Genomic DNA, 21,423 nt, shown 5'->3' on the forward strand with positions numbered 1-21,423 from the left:
TCTAAGATCTGTTGGGGCTTTAAGCGTAAAGCGAAAATAAAGCATGGGCTTTAATGAAGGCGCAAATGGAGAAAAACTACAAATCTGTATGTATAGTCCAAGACTAATATCTATAAGCATGAATACCAAATATATGGACATAGAAATTGAAGAAATTTACGATAAAGTGAAATATCAATCGTTTAATGTCGCTTCTTCCGGGTTGTGCTCATTGGTAAAGAAAAATATATCTTAAAGCCTTGATGATAACGTTGAAGTGCCTGCTAAGTGAGGTGAAGCACTCAACATGTTTTGAGCCTCGCTTCAGGGCTTAAGAGCGCCTTTGATAACACTGGCCTTGACATAATGAAAACCGAATTGGCAGCATACCAGTATGGACGACTCTAATCTTCAAGAAAGATACTGAACAAAAACTTCTTCAATGGATTCTCAAGATCACTACAGGAATTCCAAGTTCCAAATGGCATTTAAAAGTTGTTCATTTTGTTTCCCAATTGTGGATGTCAAATTTTGCTAGAATTAGTTCTAGTGTAGTGCTAAGTAGCTTACTATAACATTATGTAACTATTGCTTTGAAGAAATTATTTAAAAAGAAAGGAAAACATGATAAAGAAAGAATCTGTATAGAAGTTCAGATATTGACATTAAATTAGGTTAAGTAAGAATGTGAGATTCTTTTGTTATGAAATACTTTTGTAATTATTCTAACATTTATCTGATTTTATCTGTCACCAGGAACTCTCGACATCTACTTCAAGATCATTAGGTAATCAAGTAGTTTCACAACTTCATGTTTGACTTGACATTCAAGATTCCAAGTACCCATACTTTTCAAAGATGTAAGCTTACTTAAGGTTCTTTTTCTTCTCTAAAGTAAAGCTAGGAATTCTTTGATTTTGGTACACACACCTTCTTATAGGGACTATAGAAAAATCTGGATTCATTGATGTTTGCGGAAGAGTTAGCTAGATCCAAAAGATGTAAATGATAGTTTGTGAAAACAGAACTCCTAATTGCTTTTTTGAACACCAACCTTTAGTTTACATCAACATTTAGGTGGCAGGTAGTTTCAAATTGTGCTAGATGTGATGTATATCCCTTTTCTTATGGTTTGTTCTTGTGTTTGTAAACTACTAAATCATCCATTGCACAAAAATGAAATTTGAACAGGTTGGTTCTTAATAACTTTAAGATGTGCAGAGCCTATTGTTTTCTGCAAAATTTAGATTATATCAACCTTATGTTGGGTCAACCAGCTTTGAGCAACTTTGTAGTTCAACAGAATGCAGATAATGGGTCAATCTTGCAACAAGAAGGGCGGTGAAAAAGATACTGTATCTGGTACTGGTACTCTGGATTGGTTGTCGGAAGGGCACTGAGCTTATGTTAATTTTGCACATACCGTAAAGAAGGAATAATATTGTACCCATTTTGTATTAAAACGTCTTTTGATTATGGTTATTTAGTTTTGATTTCAATATGAAGCATAGTGTTTACTGTCAAGAAAAAAAATAACATGTTGGTCCCGTGCGCAATGTCATCCCTCTAGTGTGTGTGTGTGTGTGTGTGTGTGTGTTGGAAGGACGAACATGTGCAATATGTGGCTGTACAAGAAGCAACCAGAGTTGTATTTCCGTAATTGTGATTTTTTACAGAGTTGAAGTGGTAATTTGGTCCTCATTCCTACACATGCGTCTTTATATGCACGTGTACTGCTTTTCCTATTTTGTCCCACTCACTAAAATGTTCTTTACCCTAACAAAACTTATCTTCTACTCTTCTCTCTTCCATGAACCAGATTTTCAGAACTTCCATGGCAGTATATCTGGCCCTCAATGTGTGTGTGTGTGTGAGAACATGTGCAATATGTGGCTGTACAAGAAGCAACCAGAGTTGTATTTCCGTAATTGTGATTTTTTACAGAGTTAAAGTGGTAATTTGGTCCTCATTCCTACACAGAGTGTTCCAAAAAACATGTGTACTGCGTCTTTATATGCACGTGTACTGCTTTTCCTATTTTGTCCCACTCACTAAAATGTTCTTTACCCTAACAAAACTTATCTTCTACTCTTCTCTCTTCCATGAACCAGATTTTCAGAACTTCCATGGCAGTATATCTGGCCCTCAATGCATGACCAAAATTTCACTTACAAGTTTCACTCACTGCATCACCTTTTGTTCCTGTCAAGCTCTTTCATTTATTCGGAGGTATGTGTTCTTATTTTGGGAATTTTCCTCAATTCATTTTGAATTTTTTGTGTATCCTTTATCGATTTTTGACTTAATTTATCATGGGTTTATTTACTTTTGTTTGTTTGTGCTTGATTTTTTATGCATCTGTTTATTCCCACTCTTAAGACGAAATATAAGTGTTTTCTTTTAGTGATTTCGGAGGATGTTACAACAACTAATGATCTTAGTTGCCACCTTTAATTGGAGGATGTATAACTTGGCAGCAGAGATATGAGAGCTATAAAGTATAAAACCAGACATGCATGATAAATACCAAAATTTGGTCATAGAAGCAGCAATGAACAATGACTCAAAAATGAATTTTAGCTTTAGCTTTTCGTATAGTATGTGTGGAGTACAAGATTCGGTATTATTCTTCCTCTTAATACAATATGTTAAAATTTTGTTCACGCATTTGTATATTGTAATCACAAAAGTATTTTGAGATGAGTGTGTACCATTCCGCAGTGATAACAATAACAAAATGGTGTGAAAAAGACTACCATTTTAACGAAGTAAATATGAGTATCATCATAAATGCAATTGAAGTTGCAAGAATGAAAGTATTTTCCATACTCTGGGCGACACTCTGTTCCTACCCCGAGAATTTGGTTTCTTTTAGTTATTCTCAAGAATGAATTTGAGTTTTCTCTTTCATATAACCACATCTCTGAATTATATTTCATCTACAGGTACGATGTGGCTTTATACTAAATGTTTGCAAAGAAATGGATAGGAAAAACGTTGAATATGTCAAGAACTCTTGTCTTTATGTTGCCTTTGGTTTTTTTGGTGGATATGATACCCTCACCAGCCATCAAATATAAGGTGCATGTTTTCAGAAGCTCTTTTGTGTTCTTATGGTTATGGCTAAAACATAATAGTATTGGGAAATTTTTCTTTTAAGAGGAATGAGTACCTTTCCTCTTGTGATGCTAATAAGGTATTTTAAAGATAAATACAAGTTTATTTTTGAAATCAGCGCCGGCAATAGTAGCACATATGATATGTCTTAAAATTCATGATTTGTTAATTGTGAACCGTTAGATAACACCTCACTGGGACTTAAATTTTCTTTATAATGTGATTGAACATTTTCTTTTTAATTGTGAACCGTTAGATAACACCTCACTGGGACTTAAATTTTCTTAATAATGTGATTGAACATTTTCTTTTTAAAGATATTCTGTAAGGTACTTAGCCAATAGGTCTTTATACCAAAAGCAAAGGCAATCTATAAGGTGGTTAGCCAATATGATTTAAGGTGTGTGAATTTTTTTTTCCGAATTGGCCTTGATCATTTGATTCTATAATTTCATCAATTGCAAGTTACAAACAAACATTGTTGGAAAACAAATGTATAAACATATCATTTATTTCATTAACAAGATCATTTTTCATAGTTCAAATAACACTGTAACTTGTAGAAAATGAACAAGAAATGAATGTATATATGTCATAATTAGTTACTTTAAATATAAAGATTAAAAGATTTTGTTTCATTAGTAAAAGGGATGATAAAAATTAGGCGGCATTTCAATTTTGTTATTGTTATTAGTTCTTTCTTTTCCATTCCAATTCTCACTGGCTCACTTTTGTGAAGAATCGTAGTTGTGCTTCCGATCGAATTCGTGAAAAGAAAGTGCGGTCGTGCGCCTGATCAGTAGCAACATGACAAACATTCTTCAATTGGTTAGTTTTCTTTCTTGAAATTCTCATATTGCTTATTTCATTTTTCTTCTTAATTATTGCATGTTTGCTGTAACTGGAACTGACAACTAAATGGAAATACTAGTTGTTATTTGCAAGTAGAACTTCTAATGAATATGCTTATACTATCTAACAACCTGCTATACTAATAATAAAAAACACCCAAACAAAGTTATGCAATATCACAAGGTTTATATGGGAAATGAAAAATAAAAATATTCTACGATCATAAAAAGAAAGGACGGACCCAGTCAATGGCCAAGAGACACCTTAATGATTGAGATTCTCATTTTTAATTGTAATATTTCTTGCACATAAGACATCCATTCTTTTTTTTGCTAACCTAATGACTTCATTCCAAAAGACATAGTTAAGAGTTATTACATGCCAAGGCTCGGCGAGTTTTAGTATGCCAATAATGTCTTCCGATAAACTATTACATATAAATTTTAGGGGCATATAAAAAAGTTTCTCCTTGTTGCTTCCATCCAAATATTGCTATTTTTTTTTCCATGTTTGGCTCGCAAATGTGTAACCCTATTCTCTTCCGCGGGGATATGAAGGACCAAAAAGTGGAAGTATGAAAGTTTATCATTTGACAATAAGTCAAGCACTACCTTACAGTCAGTTTCAATTACTAATAGATAGAAATTGAATTGAAGAGCAATTTTTAGCCCATATGCCAGATCTAGCAATTCAGTATGATTGCACTTGTAAAGCTTGCAAATCATTTTAACTAGTTACAGTTAGAGTCTCAGAAGTCTCCCCTATTCCATCAGTATTCAGTGAGCTAAATGCTCCATTAATTAAGCTAGCTTAATGAGATGGCCATGTGGTTTACACCATATATCTAAAGAGTAAATTACCCCATTGCTGAACCACTCTGTTATATTAAATTATTTTTGCTAGTACGTATTTTAGCTGTCACTTTTCTATCAGAATACATTGTACTATGCTTCCTATTTCTCTTAATAATCTAAATTTTTTGCAATAGAAGAGACAATATCATTATTATGTTAATGAAAATAACTCAATCTCAACCTCCCGTAATTTATGCAGTAATTTACCACCTTTTGTGAATTAGTTAAGTGTTATGATTCTTTTTTTTATGACCGAGAAATCCGTCTGGGGCCGATCCTTTGGACTAACCGTAGCCTTCGAAACTCGGTGGATAATGGGCTTACCCCTCTCCACTTAAATACCAGGCTTTGCCTTGCATGGTGTGAGGGCTTGAACCTGTGACCTAAGACAAATCCACCACCCTTTGCCACTTGAGCTAGGCCATGGGGGCAAGTGATATGATTCTAGAACACATTTCAATTGTTTCACCCTAGAAAAAGAATTCAACAAGGAAAATAATATAGAAAGTATAAGAATTTAAAACTAAAATACAATACATGCCATCACCCATCCAAATTCTTCAAACATTCCCAAGTAGTATTTACACCATTTGGAGCCTCATTTGATTTGCTTGTGTTGATATGCAATATTCCGAATTAGAAGCTGGAGAGTGCAAAACTCTATGAAAAATCATGCATCAATGTAACACAAATAAATGAAAAGGAATTCTTACACCTGAACCTTTCTTGTATATACTTACATAAAGATAAAAAGTATATTGTTTATGATATAAGAAAAAATAGTATACTAAAACAGTATACTGTCATTTAAAAAAATATACTAATATATTATAGTATGCATAAATAAAAAAATATTACAGTTATCTTCAATACTAGTTTACTTGTCAAGTGTCCAGATTCTTGACGAACAAAGGACGAAACAGTCCTACCTGTGTGATCAATTACCTTCCTATTTTTTCCAGTGTAAGAAGGCTGGATGGTTGAGGAAAGAACCACTGGCCTCTTTTTTACCTTCTTAACCAGTTCATTAATTGCCTTCCGCATATCTTCTTTGTCTTTCCTATCCTCATTCGTTTCTTTATCTAGTTTTTTTATCAACTCCAATTGCTGTTCTTGTTTTTCACATTTTAAGCAAATACGAGGACATTGAACTTTAGAGGCACTCACAACACTCTCTTTTTCCAGTAACTTCTTTTTCAATAGATGTTATTGCTCTACTCCTCTTTCAATTTCTGGACTACGCATATCACCCTAATGACCATCTAATTCATCACCACGGTCTCTCAAAACTGCATCTCCATGCAACTCTACTTTTAGTCTCTCCATCAAAATGTCTTTTTCATCACCAAAATGACAAATATTTTGCATGTAAGACGACCGATTCTTTTCTGTTGTATGGAAAAAGAAAGGGGTGCACCACCTGAGTAAAAAGAGAATATCAACTATATTCGAAATTATCACATATCTCCCAGAAATTTTGAAACAGTAACCAAGACGTTTCAAATTTCATTAACACGACAAGGTTTACGAGATCTACTTTGAATTTAAAAGGATCATGTTGCGCTGGTTTCATAAATATCCACTTTATCATTCTCGAGCCAATTGTCCTCTTTGTTGTAAAAATTCGGCCTCGATAAGGTATCACTTCATATACCCAAGCCTACGTGGTGTGATGATTGTAAGTCAATAAAGTAAATTATTCAAAGGACACGAAAAATATTAAAATTGAAATTATAGTTACCATGGATCCCCGAGGAAAGCCATAGAGGTTATAGAAATCATGATCTTGACGTGCTTTCATATCTTTTGAAGGATACTCCAAAGTCAAAATAAAACTATCTCTACCCCACGGATATTTGTAGAACCTTTTTCATTGCACGCTAACTTGAGTATGGTTTCATCAATACCACAATATTCATCTCTTGCTTTTAGAATGCATTGCACAAACCACGCCAATGCGAGAGGAAACTTGTAACATTTCAGTTTTTTAGATTTTGATCAATAAGTTTTATCAGCTTTTTCCCAGTCACACTCTTCCCGTTCTTTGTAATGATTTTTCACAAAATTTTATTAGGGAGAATTAACTCATTTAAAGTTATTTTTGTTGGAAAATCTTTACAGTTCAGTCCAGTCATAATTGAGGCCAAAGCAGACTGTAAGTTATGGAATCTGAATCAGAGTTCATTTGTCTTCTCACCATATATTCTACGAAGTAAAAGACCATGCACAACTTTTATTGAAAATTTTGGGTTGTGGGGCAATTTCAAGTAGTGCTCAAATATAGTATCCTTGAACTTATTCTCAAGTTTCTCTTTTCAATACGACTTTGAGCTTTTTCATACCTTTACCTAATGAGGATCTCACTGTAAATTTGGAGCTGAAACTCTGATTTTCATCTAAGAATGTCCTAATTAATTGTTTTAAATAGTTCGAGATAACCTTCATGCATACAAAAGAGGGACAGTCAGCCTCATCGTTATCTTAGAGAATCATCCAAGTTCGAATAAATTGGTAAGTCACTCTTCTCATTCGATGTATTTTTATTTTTAGTGTCTTTTCGTAACCAACTTGAGGTTACGCTTGGTTGTGTGATTTCTAAAGTTATGATATTTATGTTAAAGCAGAAGATCTATAAATGGTTTTTGGTACTTTACACCTTTCATCTAAATTTTATTAGAGATGCCTCAAAAAACTTTTTTTTAACATAAATGCGAGTTCATACGTCTATCTAATCACAAGCAACTTAGGATGCCCTCGAATATACATTGAAATGTATCAATGTTTTATTTTCATAGTAAGTATGCATAATGTTCAAAGGACATACTTATTATCTTGGTTTTCAATAGCTTTCTTGTTTTTGTTAACTTTGCTCATATATTTAATTTTGTAGGCAAAGCTATCACTGAGGATAAAAATGAACCACAAAATAAGTGTAGTTTTTATATTTGTAAGAGGACTTTTGCACGGGCGAGTACACCAGTTAAGAAGTACTAAGCCAAGCCCCAAAAAGGTGTTTGTGTCCTGTGCTTGTGTGGGTCTGCTCTAGTGGGGCTCGTGGGAACCATAAACTAGGGGTACTTATCGGGCAGATTGGGTGGATTATTACGCTTAATAGTTCGGCTTATCGGTTATCGGTTTATAAATATAGTAATTCACTAGCCATCCAATAAGACTACAGGCGGATTGGTATCGAATTAACGGTTATCGGATGGTTTATCGGTTAAATAAAAAGAATATTTTTGAACCCTAGTTCTTTTGGTTGCATAGCTAAAAATATTTTCCTTTAAGTTGTTAATCTGCTATATTAAAAAGCACTAAAAGAAAGTGCCTTTTATCCCTTACTCTTTAGGACTACCATACAATCAAAGAATATGTATACCAACAAGAGTGCATGGTCAACACACACCTAAAGCGCCTACGTTCCGTTTGCAGCCAATACAACCACAACCTAACTTGCACGAGATTCAACAACTGAAGCTACTGGTAGTCCCGAGGGGGCGACATCCTCCTATAATAGTTAGCAGTACTGAACAAGCGAGTCATCGGTCCGAGGAAAGAAAAGGACCGCCTTTGAAAAAAAAAAAAGGAACTCGCTAGGCCTTCAGAACAAAGGCGATTCTGTTCATGCTTCAGACGATCTGGCTAATTCTATATACAACTATCTTCGGCCATGTTAGGAAAGCTCCGCAATTTCAATATCCCTTCCTCATCCCGTAAGTCTGACTGAGGAAAGCAAGCGTAACTCCAAACCTCGCCCCGCCCTTTATAGTCGCGATTGTTGTCATGGAAAAAGAGTTTGTTTTCTGACAAAGAGCATGCTTAACACAGCCTATATCATAAAGGTATTCGAGCCGCTGTTTTATCCCTTCGACGAATTTCGGCTTTGACCAATGCCCACTAGCTAAATAGGCGTAAGAAAAAGCTACCTGAAAAAAAGCAAGGTGCACCTTGAATTGAACTCGACGAATTGCGTTTTGCCAGAGAGATTTTTTTAGAAAGATTCTCCATTGGTAATTCAAAAATAGAAAGAATATAAATAAAGGATATGCTTTGCATGAACATCTCAATGTCCAAGATAAAAAGAACGAGGGGAAGAATCGACGAGGCGAGTGTTCTCGAAGAGAAAATCGTGATGGGAAAAGCGTGAGGAGAATTCTAAACTCGAATAAAGAAAGAGATGCACGTAACCTCTTAACATACAACATTTGAGTACATGTTTTTCAGTATACCGTAAACATAACATGTTTTCACTGCAAAAGAAAGGGTAAACAATAGTTGGGAATTCCACAAAAGAGTACTTTGAAGTTTCCAAGAGTACCTTAGTGTTTCAAAAATTACTTTATATATATAGGGGTAAAAGTATAAATATAAATTTTTTTAACGGGTTTACGATTTATCCGATAAGGAAATTGAGTAATCCGCCCCAAACCGTTAAGCCGTTAATTATAAAATCTTAATCTGTTCACCAGCCGTTATCCCGATAAACCGATACCAGTAAGCCAATAAGCCGTTTTTTCGGTTTAGTTAACGATTACGATTCGGTGTTTGAATAACCCTACCATAAACCATGAATTGCAACAAACTCCTAAAAAATTGTAAACATCTCACAAAACACATACAAGAGATAAAGAAGAGAAACATAACACACTACAACACCATAACATACCCAGTGTAAACCTACAACGCACAACTAGCAAAATCGCCAAATCCCAGAACCAAAATGACTTGGAACAAAAGAACAAGATGACCCAACATCCAAAGACACTTATGTTCCGAAATTAACCTAAACCAACCAAGAAAAAGCAATACTTGGACCCCTTTGAAATCATAAGCTTGTGGAAGAACCAAGAAGCAAGAACACAGAGGAATAGAACACGAGAAAGAGAACGAGCAGAAATGGCACGTACCCATTACAAAGCGGCATTGACAAAAGCCCATCATAATTTTTGAAGATTTGTGAATTGGTTTAGCAAGAATTTCTGATTCAGGGAGCTTAATAGAGGGCCTCCGACCAACCATATGGAAAGTACTAGTAGTATTTAATTTATTTTGTGTCTAAATACAAGTTACACATAAATTTGTGAGCCTGTCGGAATTGAAATTGGATGTAATTGCACTGAATTGAAATTGTATGTAATTATACTGTTTGACATGTTTGTTGGCCAGATAATTACCATGTTAGTAGTGGAATTGAGTGTAATTATACTCTCCAATCCTCAAGGGGGTTAAGAATTGAGTGTAACAAGCACCAAAGATATTTTATACACTCTACGAATCAAAGGGTGTCCCTATGGATTCGAAGGAGGTGACTTGGATTTAACGTAAGTACGAAGTTTAAGAAGTGAAGGAGACTTTTAAAATTTGTGGTCTAAAACAAGCCCTAAAAATTTGCGTGGCCAGAAATTATTTCATTAAGGGTAAAAAAGTAAATTTAAAGTTGAATCGAGACAAAAGCACTTATATGAATGGTGCTAATTTCAATGGATGAGAAACAAGGTGAACCTGACCAGCAAGGTGGGAATGTATTAGTAAAGGACGAGAGAATTCAAATTTTTGAATATATTATTTCGCGATGTATGAACACATGGCCAAATCGTTGCTAAATAATTTGAGACGGATGGAAGACTTTTTAGTTATTTTCTTTGAACTTGCCTTTTTTATGCGATTAGTTTGCAAACGAGGAAACAACAATTAATTAAACAAATGGAAGATGAATTTTATGAGACACATTCATTAGCCAAAATGAAATAAGAATATAGTGAGATGTATTAAAGACTTAAAGTACTGCTTTTATACTCCTTGCTTCTTAAATTATTTGTTCGTGATTTCTAAAAATAGTTGTCACAAATTTATTATTTTAAAATTCAAAACAATATTTTGTCCGTTTTACCCAGTGTAATAATCATTCTTGAAAACTACAAACGCCTCAAGATGGCACATAAATAGGGTAAACTAGCAAATTTTTCCACGCTTCGCGCGGCTATTACAAACTTAATTTTTCAAATTTTCAATTATTAAAATAGTCATCAAATCAAAATATATGAGATTTCAAGTTTTAATCAATCTTATAATTAATCAAATAACTTTAGTTTTCTCTAATTTATTTTTTTATCATTGTGGTATTATTGAGTTTCACATATAGTTGATCTTTTTTCTTAATAATTTTTGTAGGTGAAACTATACCTTTTTCTCATCTTTTTATTTTAATTTGTTGTTTTTATTTCTTGTTTCCCTACCTATTCATTTTTTCAGAAAAATTATCCAAAAAGTTAAGCTATTGACATTATCGAGTCTCAACATATTGAATATAGCACGAGAACATTAAAACTCTTGAATTGTTGGCTCGCTTAATATATTTGATACATTACTCTAGTATTGCTCTTTTGTGCTCGAAAATACACCATGTTAGAATGTTACAAAATACGAAAAGGGAGAAGGATAAGAATTATTCAATTCATATCGAGAAAAAAGAAGGAAACCCTGGAATGTCAATAAAATTCAGCTATGAATCAACGATCACCCAAATAGAATAAAACTTACGATATGAACGAGGCAACTCTGTGATGAAATCCATATTAATCCTCTCCCATTTCCACATGAGGATCTCTATATTTTGCGCTAGCCCACCTGCTTCTGATGTTCTATTTACTTGCTGACAATTGGCGTAGTAAGCTACAAACTCGACAATGTTCTTTTTCATGTCATTCTACCAATGGATCTCTGTAATATTATTGGAATGTATATGAGAGAAGCAGAGGAATGCAGCTAAAAGTGCATCGCATAATTGTTAGCTAGTTGTTAGAAGCAATTAGTGTTAATGAGCTGTTAATAGTTGTTGATGAAGTTAGTTAAAAGTCACGTGAGAAACACGTGATAGAGAAGAGGACATCGACTATATAAGCTTGTACATGTACTCATTCTAAATAAAGCTAACATAGTTTCTTCCATCTCGTCTCTACATTCTCTCCTCAAATTGATTCAAATCCCTAATTACAGTAGTCAATTTGACATGGTATTAGAGCAAGTCTCCAAGGGCGACTGATTTTCCGGCGAGATTCCAGCAGCTACTGAAGAGCGTAAAGCTTGCTCAATTTTTCACATCCATGGCAGGGAATGAAGTCACATCATTAGATCATAATCATCCATTATATCTTCAAGCTGGAGATGCACTTGGACTGGTTTTAATTCCTCTAAAACTCACATGTCTTAATAATTATGCACTATGGAGTAGAACGATGAAATTGGCACTCAGAGGCAAAAGCAAGCTTGGATTTGTGGATGAAACATTCATCAAAAGCATGTACATGGGAGAACTAGCTGAGTAGTGGGAGAAATGCAACGCGTTTGTTTTATCGTGGATAGGCAGCACAATTTCGAGTGAATTGATGCCAAACATCGTCTATGCATCCAACACTAAGAAAGTCTGGAGTGATTTCCAAGAGAGATATGATAGATTGAATCTGATGAAGATTTATCATCTCTGGACTGAGATTGCAACTTTGAGACAAGGTACTGATTCAATTACTACTTATTATTCTAAGATGAAGGTGTTTTGGTATGAACTAGATGTTTTGGCTCCTTTGCCTTCGTGTGACTTTGAAGAATCTTTGCCCTAATTTGTACACTAAAGATCACAGCGTTTACTGCAATTTATATGGGACTTAATGAGACTTATAGTAACATAAGAAGCAATTTGTTGGCAAGGAGGCCTGTGGTGTCTGTTAATGAAGCCTATGCTACTATGACTCAAGAGGAAAGTCAGAGATGTCTGGGTGCAGTCGAGGTGCAGTCGATGTGAATAGAGACCCTTTGACAATGCTAGCAGAGAAGGCATACCAAGGTTTTAAGCCTAAGAAGCATGGGATGGTTTGTGAGCATTTTGGATATAAGAGACAATTGAAAGAAAGTTGTTGCAAGATAGTTGGATATCCACAGGATTTCAAAAGTAAGAAGAAGAGTGCACAGATAGGTGGATTTATGACCTTTGCTAACTTTACAATGGCAGGAGATTGAGGAAATATGTCTGTGGGGCAAGGACATGGTCATTTCTTTACAGAGCAGTAGTACAAACAGATTTTGAGCATTTTAGACAAGCCAGCCTCAAGTGAATGTGTGGGCAGCATAACAGGTAATATGGCATATATGATCTTACAGTTATCCAACACCTTTACTTCTTAATGGATAATTGACTCGGGGGCATCACATCATATTACATCATATGGAGAATTATTGACTGCTTTTAGATCACTGAGAGATCAAAATAAACAGCAAGGTGCAAATACCAACTGGTGGTAGAGCAAAAATTACAAATGTAGGGAATGTAGTGATCCTAGGAAAATATGAACTTGAAAATGTTTTACATGTTCCGGATTTCAAGTCCAACTTTCTCTCAGTATCAAAAATAACCAAGCAGCTTTCCTGTGTAGCTTTGTTTTTCCATGATTTCTGTGTGTTTTAGGGACTCGTCAATGGGAAAGTTCTGGGGATTGGTAAGGAAAGGGAATGATTGTACGTACTACAGGAGGTAATGAAACCTGCAGTAGGAGCAGCTGTTTATAAGGAGGAAAGGAAAACAGTGGAAAGCTATGGCACCTAAGACTAGGACGCCCTTCAATTGGAGCTATGCAAATGTTGCAAGTCTTAAGAATAAAGTTGAAACCAACATTCAAGAGTGTTGTGAGATATGCCCTCTAGCAAAACAAAGCAGACTGAAGTTTCCTAATAGTAGTAGTAGAACTAACAATCCTTTTCAATTGATACATCTTAATGTCCGGGACCATATATGAAAGCTACATATGATAAGAAGTACTACTTTGTTACCATTGTAGATGATAATAGTAGATTTACATAGATTTGTTTGATTCAATCTAAGTGTGAAGTGTTTGTGGTGTTGAAAAACTTTCTTGCATTAATAAAAAATCAGTTTGGCAGGAATGTTAAGATCTTGAGACCTGACACCGACACAAAGTTTTTTAACGCCAAATGCAATGAATTGTTAGCTTGTAATCGTATTATAAATCAAAGTAGCTGCTCGTACACATACATATATTAAAGGTGGCTAGAGCATTGAGTTTTCAAAGTTCAATTCAAGCCAAGTTTTTGGGAAGACTGTTTCAGAACAACTGTCTATTTGATCAACAAACTACCATCTACAGTGTTGTAAGGCAAAACACCATTTGAATTATTGTACGGAAGAACAACAAAATTGGATCACCTTAGAGTATTTGGCTGTCTCCGTTATTCAAGTAGACTGCCTAAAGGTGATAAATTTGCAGCTAGAGCAAGGAAGACAATGTTTGTGGGATATGTTGAAACACAAAAGGGATACGAGCTTTATGACCTGGATGATCACCAAATGTTTGTCAGTATGGATGTGCAGTTTAGGGAGTCTATATTTTCTTTCAGAACTGCAGGACAGGAGGAAGCACGAGACATTTTTTTATTCAGAAAACCAGTATATGGAAAGATAGACTCAACATATGTAGAAACTCCTACTATTAAGACACTTGTTGCACAAGACTTAACACATATAGATGGCACACCTGCTATACCTCCAAGTCCAAAACTGGACAGAAATAACTCAACTCCTGCTTCACATGAGCCTTATAATGCAACACTAGACACAGGAGACCAGGCAGATCAATTACAATCAGATGATAATCTTCCAGCTAATTCATCTGATCAAAGTGCACTCTCTCAACCTGATCACAACGCCATTCAACAACATGAACAAGAAGTAAAAGCAAACCAAGACACTCATATACAAGAGTCCACCAGTACCAGACCAAGTAGAGTGGCCAGACCACTAATATGGCTCAGTGACTATGTCACTACTATCAAGCCAAGAGCACATTGCACATATCTTATCTCACAATATGTCACATATTCTCATCTCAGTCTAAGCTACCAGGCTTACTTGAGTTCTTTTTCTGTACCAATTGAGCCTGAATCATTCAAGGAAGCTTCTACAGATCCTAATTGATTGGATCCAAGCAATGCAACAAAAGATGTATGCATTGGAAGTCAACAAGACTTTGGGAGCTCGTGACACTACCAGTTGGGAAGAAAGCCATAAGCTCCAAGTGGGTGTACAAAATAAAAACACAAGGCCAATGGAGAGATAGACAAGTATAAAGCTAGATTCATGGCCAAGGGATATATACAATTGGAAGGACTAGATTACCATGAGACTTTTTCCCCAATTGCAAAAATGGTTACTGTTAAGACATTAATCAGTATAGCAGCTTCAAAGAATTGGTTCTTGTATAAAAAAATTACTTTCTTTCAAGGAGACTTATATGAAGAGGTTTATATGGATCTACCACAGGGATTCCATAGATAGGGGGAGTATAAGGTCTGTAAACTGCTAAAATCCCTGTATGGACTCAAGCAAGCTTCAAGGCAATGGAACATCAAGCATACCACTGTTCTATTGGAAGCTGGATACTGTCAAAGTCTACATGATCATTCACTATTCACTTAGCAACGAGAAGGCTGCATTGTGATCATCCTAATATGTGTGGATGATATACTTATCACTGGTAGTGGCAAGGATTTAATTGATGAGGAAAAACAAACTCTGCACAATAATTTCAAAGTAAAGGATTTAGGTGAGCTCAAGTACTTCCTGGGAATTGAAGTGCTCAGGTCACAGAAAGGGATACTTCTTAATCAAAGGAAGTATGTTCTAGAATTGGTGTCAGATGTGGGATTAAGTGGTGCAAAGACAATGTCCACACCTCTTGAGGCCAACACTAAGTTGACTACTACAGAATATGACAAGCTGACAGGATGCACAGATGATCCTTTACTGGAGGACATCAGCAACTATCAAAAGTTAGTGGGAAAGTTGATTTATCTAATAATCACAAGGCCAGACATCTTGTTCACAGTTCAAGTCCTTAGCCAATTGATGCAGCAACCAAAGAGATCACATTGGGATGCAACATTAAGAGTGATTAGATACATTAAAAGACGCCTAGGCTTAGGGATATTCATGTTTGAGAACTCCACAACTCAGTTGACTACATTCTGTGATGCAGATTGTGCTGCATGCCCTAACATTAGGCACTCAGGTTATGCCATCTATTTGGGTGACTCTTTAATCTTCTAGAAGTCGAAGAAACAACATACTATCAGTAGAAGCTCGGCAGAAGCTGAATATCGAAGCATGGCAGCATTTGTAGCAGAAGTTGTGTGGCTGCTTGGTCTGTTACAGGACCTTGGAGTATTTGTTCCCAGACCAGTTCCACTTCTTTGTGATAGTAAAGCAGCTATCCAAATTGCTGCAAATCCCACATTCCATGAGAGAACAAAACATATTGATATCGACTGTCACTTTGTTCGTGAGAAAGTAAAAGAGGGGATGATTCAGACTACTTATCTAGTTACTCAATCTCAGATTGCATACCTGCTAACCAAAGGCTTAGATGTAAGCCAACATCACCTTCTTCTTTCCAAGTTGGATGTGCTCGATGTCTTTCACCGGGAGTATTGGAATATATATGAGCAGAAGCAGAAGAATTCAGCTAGAAGAGCATCACGTAACTGTTAGCTAGTTGTTAGAAGCAGTTAGTGTTAATGAGTTGTCAATTAGCTATTAATAGTTGGTTGATGAAGTTAGTTAAAAGTCACGTGAGAAGCACGTGATAGAGAAGAGGACATCGACTATATAAGCTTGTACATGTACTCATTCTAAATAGAGCTAACATAGTTTCTTCCGTCTCATCTCTACATTCTCTCCTCAAATTGATTCTGTAGATTTTGAGAAGAAGAAAAGGCTTCTTGTATTTATGTGTATGTATGCATCCCATGAGCAATGCAATTTATATAAAACTCCTAATGCTAATTAAGGAAATAAAATAAATCTATACAATCAATCCAACTATCATATCAAATCAAAATAAAATCAGATCTCCTAAATATAATCAAATCTCTTGAAATCATGCTAATCAACACTCCTAAATAAAGTCTCCTTGAATCATGCTAATCAACACTCCCCTTCAAGTTGGTGCAAAAATGTCGCACATACCCAACTTGCAGCTCAAAGTATGGAAAGTTTGCTTGCTGGGACCTTTGGTAAACATATTATCTAGCTATTTTCCAATGGCACATGAAACGAACTCAAGACACGAGTTGTAACTTTTTCTTTGATGAAGTGTCGATCAATTTCCACATGCTTTGTTCGGTCATGCTGGACTAGATTATGAGCTATACTGATGGCAGCTTTGTTGTCACAGTACAAGGAAAGTTTTCCTTTTTTATACAATCTCAATTCTTGTAATAGCTTTTGTAGCCAAAGCAGTTCACAAACACCCTGGGCCATAGCTCTATATTCTGCCTCCGCACTTGATCTAGCAACTACACTTTGCTTCTTGCTTCTCCAAGTAACCAAGTTTCCTCCTATGAGCGTACAATAACCAGATGTTGATCTTCTGTCATCTAGAGATCCAGCCCGATCTGTGTCTGTAAAGGCTTCTATTTGGAGGTGATCATGTTTGGAGAAAAGTAGACCTTTCCTTGGAGCAGACTTTAGATACCACAAAATGTGAAAGACAACTTGCATATGAGGATCTCGGGGATCATGCATGAACTGACTCACCAGGCTAACTGAATAGGCTATGTCTGGTCTAGTGTGAGAGAGATAAATGAGTCTTCCAACCAGCCTCTGATATCTCTCCTTATCAACTGATTCTCCAACTCCGCTTTGTAACTTGTGATTGCTTTCAATGGGCGATTATGCGGGTTTGCAACCTGTCATACCAACTTCTTTCAAAAGATCCAGAATATACTTCCTTTTAGAAATAAAGATTTCTCTTTTGGATCTAGCAACCTCAATTCCCAAGAAATACTGCAATTTTCCTAGATCTTTGATCTTAAATTCATGTGCCAACAACTTCTTCAATCGAGACATCTCCTCTTTGTCATCTCCCGTCATTACTATGTTATCAACATAAACTATGAGAAGAGTGAGTTTACCCGTTTGATGTCTTATGAAGAGGGTGTGATCAACATTGCTTTGTTGATAACCAAAGGAGATCATTGCTTTGCTGAATCGTTCAAACCAAACTCTAGGGTATTGCTTCACTCCGTATAAGGCTTTTCTCAATATGCATACCTTTCCTTGACTCTGTGCTGTATCAAATCCAAGAAGAATCTCCATATACACCTCTTCTTCTAAGTCTCCACGAAGAAATGCATTCTTCATATCAAACTGTTGCAAATCCCAATCAAGATTAGCTGCACAAGATAAAAGAATTCTAACAGTGTTCATCTTAGCAACATGGGCAAATGTCTCTTGATAATCCACTCCATAAGTCTGAGTGAATCCCTTAGCCACCAATCTTGCTTTGAATCTTTCAATTGAGCCATCAGCTTTATGTTTCACAGTAAAGAAACATTTGCAGCCAACCAACTTCTTGTCTGGTGGTGAAGTGACAAGTTCCCATGTCTCATTTTTGATAAGGACTTCATTTATTCAATCATAGCTTGTTTCCATTTAGGATCTGCAAAAGCTTCCCTCCAATTCTAGGGAATAGACATAGAAGAAATAGATAAGGCAAATGCTCTATAGGAAGAAGACAAAATTAAATAAAGGGTGTTTGGTAGTGCAAGATCTGACTCCTTTTCTGAGAGCAATAGGTTCATCTAACTCGTTAGGAAATGTAGATAACTCACCAGTAGAAGAAGGTTCAGTTTCGGTAGATTGCATGATGGTTTCTTCTGCTCTATATTTTCCTTGAGTAAGTTTTCAAATCAGGCCTATCCAAACGCCCAGTAGTCTCTCCCTGAATTCTTTCTCCAATTTCACTTTCCCATGTGACAATGTCATCAAGAGGTCCAGTAATGGAACTAGGTAGAATCACCTCTTCCTCCTTACTACTCTCCCCCCCTGAAGAGGTGATGAGGTAATACTGAAATAGGGCTCAGATTCTGGAAAGGTAACATCCATGCTAACACAAGATTTCCTAGAGGGAGGATGATAACATTTGTAACCTTTTTGTGTCGGGGAATACCCAATGAAAACACATTTTATAGCTCTAGGATCAAGTTTCCCAGAATTTCTAGTGTGGACAAAGCAAACACACCCAAACACCTTTAGAGGAACAATATATTCATTCTTACCCTTTAAAGTTTCCAGAGTACTTTGAAAATTGAGGGATTTAAGTGGCATTCTGTTGATAAGATAGGCAACCGCTAGAATAACATCCCCCAGTAAGGTTTTGGTAGATGCATGGTGAACATAAAAGATCTTGCTACTTCTAACAGATGCCTATTTTTTCTTTCAGCGACCCCATTTTGTGCACTATTGCCAGTTCTCAAGATTTTTATTTTGGCATCAAACTGAGTACAAATCATCATTCTGAAAACAAGAGAAAACTTCACTTTTGGCTTTTAACATATATACCCAAGTCATCCTAGTGCAACAATCAATGAAAGTAACAAACCATCGACTACCAGACAAAGAAACAGTTTGGGTAGGAGCCCATACATCAGAATGAATAGTCATAAACGGAGTTGGGCTTCTATTATCGCTCACAGGGTAAGAGTTTCTAGTATGCTTGGCATATTCACACGCATCACAGAACAAAGATTCAAATCGAGTCCTTGTTAACAAATCGGGATATACCTTCTTCAAAACAAAGAATGATGAGTGTCCTAACCGTCTATGCCGTTGTATTATTTCTTGGTTGACATCCTTGCTTTCCCCAAAAAAGGCTTGACTAGAGTTTTGAATCCCATATAATATATACAAGTCATCACGCAATCTATCACTGCCAATCCTTTTCCCTGTTTGAAGATCCTGAAAAATACAATGATCGGGAAAGAACTTGATTTTACGGTTTAGAGCTTTGGTGATGGCACTAATAGATAATAGATTGATAGGCAGCTCAGGGACATGGAGCACAGATGATAGTTTAATATTATTACAAATGACAGAACCTGTTCCAAAGATATGTGTTAAAGAATCATTGGCTATTTTAATATTATCTCCTTTGGGATACGGAGAATGGTTTTGAATGCCTTTAGAAGAGCCTATCATGTGTCTATTTGCACCATAATCGATAATCCAAGAATTAAAGTTATCAGCAAAGGCAATACTTGATTGCACATGATTGGATGTGGCAATATTAGCGGAGTAAAGTTTGGCTAGGAGGCGACGGAGAAGTTGAATTTCATCCGAAGACAAGATTCCTCCAAAAACCGTCTCCTTGAATGTCTCTATATTTCAGCCCAATCAGAAGGAAATCAGAAGGAGTTTGTGTTGCGGACAACCAACAAGAGAGAAAACTCGACCTCTTTGATAAAAAAGGAACCCTAGTGTTGCGAGGGAGATAACTCACCTAAAAAAGGCAGCAATGGCTCTGATACTGTTTGACCAAAAAGTATTAAGCTTTTTGCTAAACTAATTAATGAAGAAAATAGACGATAAATCTTAGCCAATGATAATTAACTCTAGATTTAAGTACATTGAATAAGCAAATAAGATATAATCAAGCTTATAAACTTTCTGGGATCATATAAGATATCGAATATGGATGATAGGCTTACATTCTTGACGTATTATCCCGTGATGTAGTGATAAAGACGGAAAATATGGAATGCCATCGACAGTAACGAGATCTATCTTTGTTGATTCAATAATCATGATTAATTTGTACACTATCTAAGCCTTTTCTCGGTTTTCTTCATCTCTTCTCTCTCGGAGAGGAAGGCCCCCCATTTCTTGTCTTAGCATTCCCTTTATATATATATTATATATATATTATCAACATTCCCTTTTGTCCAACGGTCCTTAACGAGAATGCCTTCATCCCTTGATTGTAATTCACGTTGCCTCCCTCGAGTATCATGACATTTACTTTGCCGTACAAGCTTTTGACGGCTCGATCTCGGCAGTGGCCGAGATACTCGTTGTTATTGGGCCTTGTGGGTACGACCACGACTTAGTTGATCCCTTACCATTCCTTTTAGCGCTAATCAATGCGTGGTCAGAGTTTGACCCATACATTTAGTCCCTCCGCCCATTGGGGTCGCCTCTTGGCGATCTCGATGGCGGACTCTGTTGATTCCAGAATTGGGAGAAATTTGAATGCTTTATGCGAGGGGCGAGAACCTCATGGCGAGGTAGCAACGTGACACTTTGAGAATAGCATCAGACCGTTATGTCAGTTCAAAATTGGGCTGTCACGTCAGTTCAGGATGTCATTAATATTCCCTGTGCGTTATTATGGCGGACGTTTTCTAGGTAGTGTCGTTTTCCCGTGCCCTTTCCATTTTCTAACTGGCGGCTCTTGGTTTTCCCGCTCAGGGCATTTATATCCCTATAAATAGGGGGGGGAGCCTCTCATTTGAATGTTACATTTTTCAATTGCTTAAGAAAGAACCTCACAAATCTTCAACACCTTCTTTAATCTCTCATATTTCTGCTTTTGCTAGGATTCGCTCCCGCTCTGATAAAGCTGTAGGTGCTCTGGTGCCGGAAAATGACATATCGCTGCTCGAAGAGGTAGTGGAAGACGAGGGGTTTCCGATGGTAGATGAGGTGGTTCCTCGCCCGGGGAAGGCGAGGACCGATTTTAACGCCGCCGGAGATGAACTGAAGCCCGTTCCTTCCACG

General features: G+C 36.3%; 1 protein-coding gene across 20 annotated transcripts in view; it reads left to right on the plus strand.

Annotated features, from left to right (window-relative positions):
* Positions 1 to 21,423, plus strand: part of LOC104234479 (uncharacterized) — a 33,287-nt gene that overhangs the window by 3,204 nt on the left and 8,660 nt on the right. For 4 of the 20 annotated variants that reach the window (XR_011402155.1, XR_011402154.1, XR_011402157.1 and 1 more), the window contains exons 3-8: positions 736 to 766; positions 2,091 to 2,208; positions 2,925 to 3,060; positions 3,836 to 3,924; positions 6,924 to 7,085; positions 7,231 to 7,313. Coding sequence is in view for 4 of the 20 variants with exons in the window: in XM_070155893.1 (XP_070011994.1) it covers positions 3,904 to 3,924; positions 6,924 to 6,957; positions 7,231 to 7,313; positions 7,693 to 7,848 (294 nt within the window). In the remaining 16 variants the exon portion in view is untranslated. The other 16 variants (XR_011402163.1, XR_011402161.1, XR_011402166.1 and 13 more) reach the window with 16 other exon arrangements.

Source organism: Nicotiana sylvestris, chromosome 9 (genome assembly GCF_000393655.2).
Source record: "Nicotiana sylvestris chromosome 9, ASM39365v2, whole genome shotgun sequence".
NCBI classification, from domain to species: Eukaryota; Viridiplantae; Streptophyta; class Magnoliopsida; order Solanales; family Solanaceae; genus Nicotiana; species Nicotiana sylvestris.